Below are 13,450 nucleotides of genomic sequence, written 5' to 3' on the forward strand. Positions count from 1 at the left end.
AACTCAAAATTAAATATACCTCATGAAAAAAAATCAATGCTACAATTTATCTATCGGAAAAAATAGAAAATAAATGCACTATAGATGTATAAAAATGTGATGCTAACTTGGAGCAAATAGAACTAACCTCAATATTTGCATTAGTGATATTTAGTTCTTGACGGAATGCATTAGCATTTGCATCCAGTTCATTGAGTACCTATTCAAGTAGAACACAAATGAGATGTTACTTGCCATAGACTTAACATTAATCACTAGATTTACAGTAACAAAATTTTAACTGTACAACAGCAACAACATATTTGTTAACAAGTGAAATAGTCAACTAAAAATGCAATGTTGGGCATAGCTGTAGTTAAAAATTTCATGTAATCTTGACAGTTAAAAATGTCATTAATTCAGGTAAGGATAAAGATAGTTTTCTAGGTTACCACAAAATAAGACAACAATTTTGGTATTTGTGAAGGTCCTCATGCTCTATGACACCAATGAAGACATTTATAATTGGGGGGCTAACTGTGGTTAAAAACTTTCACGTAATATAAAAAAAAAAAAACTTAAATAGTAGGCACCAATATTGCTGCCCTGTCTAGTAGGGGAATGGACAATGGTGAATGAGTCACTTATATTGGTACTCTAGCTGTAGACAAACCCCCTTTCTATGGTAGGGAGGAGGAGGAAGAGATCCACCCTTATCCATTGTCGGCCAAACAAAACCCCTATCCACCCCTGTTTTCCATAGTAGGTACACTTCATCCAATTATTTGTGAAGATAAAGACATCTTTTACATCACTGTCAAGTGAGACACTAGTTTTGGCATTTAAGATCCCCCTTGTGCAAGCATTCAATAAGGGGATTCTCAGTTCCCATACACCTTATATTGTTTTTGAGATGTACAACCTTACTCCCCTTTAGATTCGACCATGTGACCTCCATTGCCTTCACTATCAAGCCAACTCAAGTGAGTACAACAAATGTACATGGCATAATATCCACTAAAGGAAATGGGAAGAGTCTATTATAATAAAAAATAGACAGTGATATATGTCATATATGCATTCATTAGTTAATCATTTATACATCCCTGTAATGCAGTTGGAAAATTAGTTGATCATTTATAGTATATACAGTAACATAAGACATGAACACATTACTAAAATTGCAGTCCCCAACTCCTTGCCATATTATACTACAATAACACTGTAGTGAACATGACCAAGCACATAGACAATAAAAAAAATTGGCCGCATAATTACTAACAAATATAACAAATTCTAATTGTTCTACTGCAAACTTCACTATCATACAACTTATTAAATAAAATACAGATGGCAATAGCTTTCAATTCTGTAAATATGTTTCTTAACCTTATATCATGATTAATGTTACCTTTTAATGAGCCTGGCTATCATGAAGAATAATTGCTGATGTCCTAACATCTCTACTACTACCAGTAACTGCACAACCACCTTGGTAGATTCATTCCTGTGTCCATCTACACAGCAAGATATACTATTTATGAAGTTCTAGACTATTTATTGACAAATGAAATCCCCAACGAAAATCATGATTGAGTCGTGAATGGTATAATAAAAGAAAATGATTTGAAGTTGACGTATTAGTGTATCAGGGAAATGCAAGCCACAATTTGAGGGCATGGTTGTAGCTCAGTTGATTCGCTATATGATGCTTTTCAGTTTCATTCTACAACATGGTTTGAATGTAACAAGAAAACATCCAGGCATCATTTCATTGGAACTTGGTATTAGATGCTTCTATCAAGGTTTAAAGTTGACAAAGGCTTATTATTTGATCTTGAAATGCACATCATAAATTTCTTTTACGCAACCAACATTTGCCACAATACTTTTCTGTAATCCATATAAGAGATATTCTTTGATATAAAGACAAACAATAATGATGTACTATTCAAGCTCCCTGGGTTGATGTCCAAATCTAATCTGAAGGAAGAGGTTCAATACAGTGCTGCTCAGTCAGAAAGTCCTCTATATATTGAAAATCACTCTTTCAGCAGTACTGTAAATATCTGAAGTGTTTACTTTACCAGTCATTTTATAGTAAATAACTACAATCTATTCATAACTATTACTGTATAATATAGTTACAGACATACAGTATAAACAACTCTTATATACCAATTCCTTACCTGGCTTCCAGATGCATCCAACCTTTTCTTTGTAAGATCAGCAAGTTGAGCATAATCCAGCTGCGTCTGCAGCCCAATACTTTTTATTTTTTTGGAGCTTTCATCCAGTAACTCTGACATCCGTACTTTGGAAACCTCTAGTTTAACTATCTCAACAAGAATGTCCTGAGTCTCATGATCTCCACTTATCCAATCATCATCTGAAGACCTTATGCCACTACAAATAACATTCAATCCATCATTTCTTTGTTTGATCAAGCTAAACTTCTTAAAAGAGTTTCTCAGTTTTGGAACACAACACCACAGATCAGAGCCCAAAACATTTCCCAAAGGTTGCAGTGTACCATGTGGTACTGTGAGCCACGTAATGCTACATTTTAAATTGGGTTTCCTGGCAACAGAACTTCTGTTGAATTTGCATGAGCATACAAGGGTCTCTGCATATGAATATATTCGTACTTGAGCAGCAGATTTTACATCCAGGCGCCCGCCATAAGTCAAACTTCCATTGCTTCTGCCAACATCTACTGATAAACAAGCCTGAAAAGCACTTGCCATTTATACAACACCTCTGGAAAATATACCTGTATAACAACACCACGTTGACTTGAATAACCACTCTTGAGAGTAGGAAAAAAAAAAGCATAGGCATAAGATATCATAGTTGCAGAATCTAAATATACATTTCCTTAATTTTGCACTACTCCCAAATATAAAGTGTGAGATGTCTTACCCTCACATTAAGCTCGAGTCAACAGAAGAACTTCCTTTTCCACTAGCTTGTACTTCCACATAACTGCTTAAAAGCAGTAAATTTAGTTTGCACTATGAACTGAAAGAACACAATTGACCTAACTCAAGAATGTTACTAAAAGAGGTAAACATAAATTTTCTAGGTTTGAAAAAAAGAACTAAGGTAAACAAAAATTTGGAACTTGTTGACAAAAAACCTTAACAATAATCTGAGATTCTGAAGAAGCTGATGCTTGGTTTTGGCTCTCATATAAAAATAATAATTATAACCATGTCTCAATACTTCATTCAAACTCGTCTTCCAAAAACAATAGCCTTATATTTTTCAGGCTAAGATAAATGTGGCATTTTCATTGTCTAATGGTACTCAAAGAATAAAATCGTAAAATGTTGCAATGTAGCATAGAAAGAACCCATGAGAAGGATCATTTGACATTTCGTTTCTTTTTTAAGTTAGATCTGAAAATTGAATTTATGTGCAAGACTTTAACCCTCTCCAAAAGAATAAGATTCATAACACAAAAAATCTCTCAAAATCTGTTAGGTTCAAAATGTAGTGATAACCCACTGATCTGACTTGGACTATGACAGATAGTCATATCACTAGAAATTTGTAGGCATTAACTTTTTCAATGTGTGCTAACTGTTAAAACCTAAAAACTACCACGGTCAACATGAACCCTTACTATCAGAACAGATGCTGCATAAAAAGGATTGAGCCATGCAATCAAACTAGAACAGCTCTAAGGTAAACTTGGCTCAGTGTAGTAATAGAAAATAACACTATAAAACTGCTGCTCTTTTGAACCCCAAAGCTGATCTATTTTATTCTCATCTCTACAATGAGCACTAGAAACCTTGTTGAATGAGTAATACTAATTACAATATATTCTTCTCATCCATGTATGCTAATCCTCTGCAGTTAAAACAGATCCATGAGCATTTCCCTTAGCTTTTAAGCAACAAAACAAATCAAACGAAAATTACAGGTAGCAAGAGTGTCTGAAGCTATGATTGTATTCTTTTCATTTGGACTTGTTCTCTGCAAATGGACATTGCCAGACAATAAAAAGAGAGAGCAGAACAAAAAGGTTCTCTTGTTCACAATCTTTTAATCGTTAAACTGTCCACACGAAATTACTGCAAATCTAACTGCTCTAACTATTTGAAGCATTGAACTTCTACACTACTTTAAAAGGAAAATACTCATAAAGTCTCACCACTAACAAATACATCCTAGTCCCTTCTCATATAGCTGCTTGTCCTTGGCCCTTCTCTCCACTACCCCTATTGAGATGGGTCTTGTGTTGGGGAGGAGTTCCTTAGTTGTTGTGGGTTTCTGTAGGTGGGTGCTGTTGATTCAGCTGTTGATCTTCAAGCCTAGCCCCTTCTTTTCAGCTGGGCTATTGTAATGTTGGTGCGGAGCCTTCTGTTATGTATGCCGATCAGAAGGAAGTTTCTTGCTTTCAAGGGCCCCTTCAAAAGGCTGGATATTTTCAGTTTCAGTAGCAGGCAGATTTTGCGATTTTCCAATCCCTGGGTGGGAATCAGGTATGCTAATGCCACATGTTTGAGAGATTTCACAAGTTTGGTTAGATGGCTCAGGGAGCCTTGTACTCTTTGTAATTTTGGTTTGGGGAGCCTCAAAACGCCAATGGTCCCTAGTCTATAGAGATAGGTTATATATTAAGCCAGTCTGGTGTGCTGGCTTTTCCTGGGGCAGCCAGTTTCAACTTTGTCAATGTCTTTTGGACTGCAGTTCGCTTGTCTTTCTTGGGCTGCTTGTCTTTATTGTGTATTTTCTGTAGCAGCGTTCCATTCTGATGGGGTTCTAATCCCTGGTAAAATCTATTTGTATGGGGTTTTGGGTCCCCTCAAAACCTGCTTTTACCTTAATCCAAAACAAATACATCCTAGTCAATCCAAACAAAATTACAAACTAAAGTAGCAAGACAATTACATAACACCATGAGGCATTAGATAAAACAAAGAATGCACCTCTTCACACTACTTTCTAGACACTACGTTTGGCAGAATATCTAGAATTCAAAATCCAAATGAACACTGAGACAAGAATGTTTACTGAGTGAGAAGAAGAGATTGCATTTTATTTGGTATGAGCCAACTAAAAAGTAATTTCCTCCCTAAATTGATTCAGTGTGTGCAAGACTAATACTTATTTTACACAGAAGGATAGAAAAATAATTTTATCAATGGGGCCATTGGTTGCAAAAATAGGGGCAACAATCAATTAAACAATATTTAATGGTAAATACCACCATATAAAGGTGTGGGTATTTCCATAAAGAAGATATTGTAATTGCTGCAACACTTGCATTTTAATCAGGACAGATCTTATAACAAATTCTATGACAGGCCATCAAAATTGTAGAGTGGCATTTATGACCACGTGTAGCTGGTTTGAGAGAGGAATCGTATCTAAATTATTATTTAATAAATACCATTTTATATGGATATGAGGCATTGGGATTTGGGCACCCAAATTGCTCTTCTAGGGCTATAAATTGAGGTGCATAAGTACCTTTTGAATCTGTTTTTGTTTTCATATATCTTTCTATCATGGATTGAGCTTTGTGTCCAACAATCAATTCCAAGGCAAAAACCCTTGAATTTGGAGATCGAAGACAAAACCCCTTTGGTTGGAAATGGAAGTTACATCCAGAAATTGTATGTGTTAAAAGCAGTTTTGCTTATTAGTTATTTGTCAACAATGTTTGGTAGAGTGGAGCAACATATTTTGGTAACAAGTTTGACTTGTCTTTATCAGAATTTTGTATGCTTCGTATTTCCAATTTAAATATTCTGGCAGTTGAATAATAATATTCAACTTCTATATATTTGCAAAGATTTCTATTGTTTATGCAAAATATAACCAACTCTTTAGGCATTGTTACTTGAAAATTAAAAAATAAATGAAAGTTATCATTCATCCACCATAAGCTCTCACCTCACCCTCATGGGATCTTGGAGATCAGAAAATGATGACTAGTTATATTTAGTATTTACTATTTACTCACAATATGCTTCCACCTCACCCTCATAAGATCTTGGTTATCGATAAAGGGTAAATATTTTACATAAAAAATTGTTGATGTCATCACAATGGTAGCAAAGTTTGACTTTTTTTCAACTCTACAAGTCATATGGATTAATGAAAGGCCATTGACAGATGAGAAAAAAGAACTATATCAAGATACCATGATAGGGATTCATATGGTGCAAGAAAGAATGTGATAGTTGCTGAAATCAGGGCAAGAAAGAATGACCAAGTTATTGAAACCGCTACTGCAGATTGTAGCTAGTATTTAATGAATATTACTATGTTTTGATAATATGGTTTATTTGACTATGTGATATTTGTTTCTTAACTTTGGATAAATTACAAGAGATAGATAGCTGACAGTTGTGTTTCTCTTGTCAACCGCGGGTTTCTTTAAATAGATTTTCGTATCATCAAGGAAAGCAATGTGATCTAGTCGGATTGACTCTAAGCCTTGGTTGACCATGTCTAGTTTGCTTTTGTGGTAACTTCGTGTGCAAACAAAAATATACTTTTCCAACTCTATTTGGCATGCATTACTAATTCTATTTTACTATTTCAAGTATTCTTTATTATCAAATTAGAGTAAACATTGGTGTCAATGCCTTGAAATAGATTAGGTCAAATTCAAGAGATTCATGCCCTTAACTCTCTAATAAAGGTGGAAAGAGACCACAAGGTGGTCAAGATCAAAAAATTAAGTGATGTTTAAGGAGTGTAGAGCAAAGAGAATGGAGAAGATGACTATGAGAAATATCAAAGAAAACCCAACAATAAAAGTTCAAAGTCTGAGGCCATCTCAAGGAAAAAGTTGAACTTGGAGCCATAGTCACAAAAACAATAACCCTTTTAGTACAAGACAAAATACAAAAGGAGAGTCAAAGGATGTAGTCACATGCTTACCACTACTTGACAAAGTGTCATTTTGAACAAGTCGAAAAATTAAGACAATCTTCTTTGTGCAAGGTATGTTGGGAGTGGAGTCAAATTCCTTTATAGAAGTGGACAAGGGTAACCTTCAAGGCATCCAAAGGATATCAATCACAATAGAAAATGTTAAGCCAAGGGTGTATAAAAGAAAAAACTACAGGCAAAACAATTGCAATTATAAGCCCTAGCGTAGAAAAGCAAAAGTTACCGAATTTTATAAGAAGTGAATTAGAGGATTCTATGGAGCACTTGTAAGAGTTGTGAAACAATTTGGACAACAAATAAGCAAGATAATAAGTTTGGCTATTGACTTTTCTAGTCACCTTGCAATGTGTAGCATTGACAATTTTGTGTATACAAAAATCAACCAAGCCTCTGAAAACACATAAGAGAGATTAAAAAAGGCCTTTAAAGAGGAATTTATGTTGCCTCCTAATGAAAATGAATTAGTAGTAGAAATATATAGCACAAACAATATAAGCATGAATATGCAAAAGCTTATTGTATAAAAGGGGATTTTCTACCCTCAAGATGACAAGATCCCAAGAGGAAAATAGCCCAACGCTACCTTAATTAACTAGTGCTTTTGTGAGCTAGGAAGATTAAAATTATAAGGAACAACTAACTATGCTTATAAACTGGAACTAATAAATAGCTACGAGATATGAATGATAAAAACGCTTTAGCTACAAAAAAATGAAAGAGCAAATCACCAAGACCAACTGGTAAGCTTTGTGTACTTCCTGTCAAGGATGCACAAATGAGTCTAGACAACAATGTGGCACACGTGCATCCCGTAGGAACTAGATACAAAGATAGTACCAAAAAGTGTTGCATTGCCAAAAACAACTAAGGTAATGCTCCAAGTGTGAAACTAATGTGTGGCGCATGGATGTCTTTGCAGCACAAATATTTTCTAGAGTCAAAACAGTCCACATGGTCAAGGATTCACACAAAGGGGTAACAAGGCATGCGAGTGAGATGGACGCATATGTGGAGACTTTGATTCAAAAAAGCGAAGGCACCATGAGACATGGAATTGTGTTGGGCACAATTTGTAGCATAACATTTATAATCATGGAATTAAAGAATTGCTTGTAAAAATAAAGGAAGATTCAGCCAACAATTTCAAGTAAAGTTGGTCCATCAACTTTTTTCATTCAGAACAAATATGAAGGCAATACCACACTCTTCCAACCTACATTCGGGCAATGGACATAGAAAGTAAAGACAAAATGCCCTTTCATGGTAAGAGAAAAATAAGATGAAACTTCAAATGACAATGATGACAATAAATCAAGAATGATACAAGTGCTTTGAAGGGATATGCTCCAAATAACGAACAAAGTTTAGGCAAAGGAAAAAAACTAGGAAAGAAACTAATGGGCTATGGCATATTGGGTGAAAAAGTTAAAGTCACACCAAAGGTAATTACTCCAGAAAAATGTTTTGTGAGGTTTGCCAAGTTACAAGTTATTCAATGAAAGAGTGCCTATATAATTTAAAGATTCAAAGTATACAAGCATTCCTTACACAAGGAGAGTAATCCATCCACCTAAGTCACAGAGTACATCTCCAAGTTGTTATCAAAATCAAAGAGGAGGTCAAACTCAAAGGTAGTACAACCCAAAGGATACTCAACCGCACAATGTGGCAAATGTAATGAATGGCCATATTTTACGAGAGATTGCTAGTGTAAGTAGGACAAATTGCAACTCTTGTGCAAATGTGCAACACCTTGAAGATATTGAACGTCTGAAGCAAAAGCTATGCCAACATGATTAAAGTAAAGCACAATGAACTATTGGTCCTCACTCAAGCACAAGCAAAGAAGATTGTATACGCGAACGCGCATATGAAAAAAGAAAGGCTTTGTCCAGTAAGGGTTGTGGTATAGGAGAATGCTATGGCTGACAGGTGGCACTACTGAAATACAAATTGAAGTACAATAGCAAATCAATCACAATTCAATATAAATATTACAAAACAAGAACTTCAAACTATTGTACCAATCATAAGAGTTGCTTTACTACAAAGCAATCTAGATATACAAATTGCTTTATTACAAAGTATTCTAGAATTACGGAAGGTTATTGTATCGTATGATGCATGCTACAACCCATTTGCAAGTCAATAAGAATAAAGATCCAATAATTGAACCTTTATTGGCAGGCAACCAAGTGATCAATCTAATATTACCAATAGTTAACATAGGAGAGAAACTAGAAGCGGTGAATATGGAGATCCTTGAAGGAATCTCACCAATACAATTAGTGATGTTAGGTCTAGTGTAAACAAACTTCCAAAAGAGTCTTAAAGAAGTTTGGGCAATCAACAATTTGGCTACCAAATTCTCAACTAGTGGATATCAATCAACAAAATATTAAGATTCTTGGAGTTTTAAAGGGCCAAAAGGTAATTATTGGAACCCAAGCATTTTTATTATGTGGTCACTTCAATAGTTAAGAAAGCGTATGATACATTGTTGGGTTGAGGTTGTGTAATAGCAATTAAAGCCAGCCATATCTAATCAATTTGAAGAACCAAGCAAATTGTTAGGAAGAAACTTCCTTGGATTTATTAAATTCAACTTCTAGAGAAGAATAGATGGGGAAGCAAAATCAAGGTTTGATAGAACTAAATGACAAAAGAATTTTGGAATTATAGACATGTTCAAAGGATGAAATGAATTCTCTTAGTGGCCTATTTCATTAGCAAATGGAGGATTATGAAGCCTTTTCGTTGAATTGTAAATTTGATGGATAAAATGAGGCACTCACATGGAAGAAATTGAAATAAAATAAAAAAATTTCAACATTGTGTAGAGTGCCAAAGTCATCTTAGAAAATTAAATGTTTATGATACCCCTAATACCACCATATGACTTGTGTCTTCCCCAATTGTATAGTTTAATTCTACATTTGTCGTACTGCTAATACAAAATTTCCAAATTTTGACCATTACATGATTTACTCCTACATTTGTACAACTTACTATAAATATAACTATATGAATTGATCTCCATGCATTGGACAAGCTATTTAGCAAATTCATACATGTGATTCAATTGTATGGCCTTTCATCATTTTGTTAGCCATATAATTCAATACTCCAACAACCATACAACTTTGCATGAGAAGTGTGAAGGATGAGAAGTACATAGTGGTAAATGAAATGATTTCATTGGATATAAGGATGGAATTGTCCTTGCACTCAAGTCCAAGATGTTCTCGAACATAGTTGCATGACTTGTCAATAAAATAAAGAAAAGCATGTTTTTCCAAGAAGCCTGCTACAACCTTTGCCTATTCACAAAAGAGGTGAAAATGTATGTTCGTGGACTTTAGCATAGGTCTTTCTGAGGTAAGTGTCAAGGGCTACATTTGTGTTCAAGTGTACCAATTAAATGAATATGTATACTTATTCACCATCCCCATAACAATTAGTGTACATCAAGTAGCTATCTTAGTTTTCAAAGAGGTATTCAAGCAACATGTCTTTACTAAGACCATTGTCAACAACAAGGATAGCAAATTCTTGGATCCTTTTAGCAAGAATCATTTTGTTTGACAAATATTGAATTCATACACAGTATCCAACTATGAACCCCAAACACATGGACAAGTAGAGATTCATTAAGGGAATCAAAAGGCATTTGAAGAACTACATCACAAACATAAGTAAAGTGTTCACAACTTGGAGAGTATTGCTACAACACCACCAGTCACATGTTCATTGATATAACTTCACTTATGGTACTAAATGGATATGATGCACTAAAACTAATTTGATGTTTATTAATAACAAGCTACGAGTAACTAGTGACTTGATAACTATTTCTAAGACATTATAAGATCGTTTAAAAGTCAATTACAATGGGCATCACATCAACATAAGTTTTAAACAAATCAAACCGTATTATCATTCAAGGTTCGACATATGGTCTTTGAAACCCTACATTATAGAGTCTATGAGCTCTATGGCTTGATATTGATCTAGTTCGTACTGAGTACACAAACAACTGTGGCTCGAGATGCATACACGTACAAGAGTTTATTAGCTTTGCTGTCATTTCTTGTTTACCGATTCAGGCATTCTTTTGTCGAGGTACATTGATTAAGGATTTTACCCATTTTTAGATATCCAATCTTGGGAGTTGGATCTTCAAAACCCTAGCTACTTTTTAATATGTAAAAACGAAAAAAGGAACGAAACAAATCAGCTAGGTTAGAATATTGATCAGATTAGGGTTTTGTTTACATTTTATTTATTTAGCATTTTTTCTTTTATTGAGAACCAAATCAGTAGAACATCCTTCTTTAGTTCAAACCTTGCATCTTCCATACTAGAAAAACAATTTGTGAATTTTTATGTACTGATTTGAAAACCATTAGGATCATGCCTTCCTGGTTCATTAAGTGGAGCTGGTATGCATAAGGGTAAATTCATCACTACAATATCAAAAGGTTGTGAAGAGGATTGGTGCAGTTGAGGGATGGAGTGAGCATCTTTACAAAGCATCTACCAAAATTGCAGACCTAGAAACTACCTAGAAAAGCTTGAATAACAAGCTCACCAGCTACATAGGAGATTATTTCCATGTTCTTCCCAAAATAGTAAGCTCTTTCATAAACAAATCTTCTTCAATTCTAGGAGTTGATCTTCCAGCTTCTTCTCTTGAAAAGTTGAGAGAAGTTGTTATGACTTTTATCTATGCCTAGAAGATGAGTAGACACTTTTGGTGGATGGCGTGTACAACCATTATAGAGTATGTAAGGGAGTATCATATGTAAGGAAGTATCATATGTATGTAATTGAGGAGAGCATTGTCAATGTATGCAGAGATCAAAAGATGGTGTGAGAGCTTGTTGAGAATGAGTTAGCTTCAGTTATCAATTGTATTTCTTTAAATAGCATAACAGAAAGAGATGTTGCTCCTTAGACTAGAATTTTTCACCCAACGTGGGCTTTTCTCAAGATTATATTAGGTTGTTTAACATTTGAGCATGCTTGTTATGTTTATCTTCACATTTGTTAGATGTTTAGATCTTTGTTGTGGTATTATGCACATGCCCTTAGTATGTTGAAAAAAAATTTATACGACAATGAGTTGTTACAATGTATTGAGGGATCTTCGCACTATAATTTGTTCATTGATGACTAGGTGTGTGGAAAACCCCACATTATTTTACAGATCAATTACCCTAGGCTATTTTAGTTTGGTCTTTAAGCCCATTGTAACAAACGAATTTTCCTAACCAATTTTAATCACCTAATTAACAAATAACTGATTCCATTTCACATGACAATGACTTCTATTAACTAAATCTAACTAGAAAGAAGTAATTGTTTTCTATTCTATTTGCAATTTATATTCAATTGATATAACGAAATAAATAATTGAATACATTGATAACAATTTAACAATTTCTACTGATAACATGTTCAGCTGAAAGTAAAGTAACAACTATCTTCTTTATCTACTAATATAATCATTCAATTTATGCTTTTGGAAATCTAAACTATCTATTTATTCTTCTATGGATCTAAGGTAAAAGTGCAAAAGAAACATACAAAAATAATAGAGGAATCCCTTTGTCATGTTGTTCAAACCTTGGCATTGGTGAGAGGAGAAGCATTATCATAGGCTTAACCTTCCAACCATGGACCATACTTATCCCCACGCATCCTAACTTAATAGAACGGCCCTTCCCACCTTAGGATCGGGCTTGGGATGTTCTTAAGTCCAGCCATCCGAGCTAACCAGTGGTTTGAGCGCCCCATCAGTTATTCCTAAATAACTGAAGTTTATGGACAAACAAAAAATCTCATGATTGGCACATATGCCTATAACTACCTTGGCCAAGGATTTCAATTTGGGTTCGTAAACCCGATCTCCACCACTCGACTTGACAACAGATTTCATTAACAGGACATGCATGAGCTATTATGTGTTTTTCATTTCGTGGTTATTTGTATCTCATTCCATTCTTGGTTCTTGCAGGTTATCTCCACCTCTTCACCATTCATGGCTTCTTTGCCGATGAATCCTAGGTGCTTGAAAGTTTAATCCATTCTAAGTTATTTACACCTCTTCACCCTTCATAGCTTATTTGCTGATGAATTCCTCGGTGTGTGATCATAATGATATCGTTTACATTTCTGAAAATTGTTCGAAAAAAGATGATATACATATGCATAGATATTGATTTATACAACTCAATTGAATTCTCTATCCTCCAAATCCAAAATTCAAGTATTCTCATGGTTATTCAAATTTAAATCAAAGAACAAGACATCGGATTGTTTATAAAACTGACTATGGTTGGGAATTACATATCCGACTACACTTTCTATTCATTTCTCTGCTCAAAATATTCGACAGCAACAATGTACTTAATGGTAAATGAATTCTACAAATGCATTGATAATATTCAAAATGAAAGAGTATGGAAGCCGACTGAAACAAGAAATCACGTGACCTGATTTCAAGCTCGAGTTTCTGCTTCCGCCAGCCGGTATTCTTGATCTCCGTTGT

The 13,450-nt window shown here is 34.6% G+C and overlaps 1 protein-coding gene across 4 annotated transcripts in view; it reads right to left on the reverse strand.

Moving 5' to 3' along the window:
• The window catches only part of LOC149575720 (uncharacterized), a 102,804-nt gene that overhangs the window by 63,749 nt on the left and 25,605 nt on the right, over positions 1 to 13,450 (reverse strand). For 2 of the 4 annotated variants that reach the window (XM_089815493.1, XM_089815496.1), the window contains 3 exons: positions 2,902 to 2,964; positions 2,169 to 2,752; positions 128 to 199 (listed from right to left, as the gene is read on the reverse strand). In XM_089815493.1, the coding sequence (XP_089671619.1) occupies positions 128 to 199; positions 2,169 to 2,726 (630 nt within the window). In that variant the 5' untranslated portion in view covers positions 2,727 to 2,752; positions 2,902 to 2,964. Of the gene's footprint in view, positions 1 to 127; positions 200 to 2,168; positions 2,753 to 2,901; positions 3,020 to 13,450 lie in introns of all 4 variants that reach the window. The other 2 variants (XM_089815494.1, XM_089815495.1) reach the window with 2 other exon arrangements.

This window comes from Cupressus sempervirens, chromosome 2 (genome assembly GCF_028749045.1).
Source record: "Cupressus sempervirens isolate cs-2001-9-10 chromosome 2, ASM2874904v1, whole genome shotgun sequence".
In the NCBI taxonomy this organism is placed as follows: domain Eukaryota; kingdom Viridiplantae; phylum Streptophyta; class Pinopsida; order Cupressales; family Cupressaceae; genus Cupressus; species Cupressus sempervirens.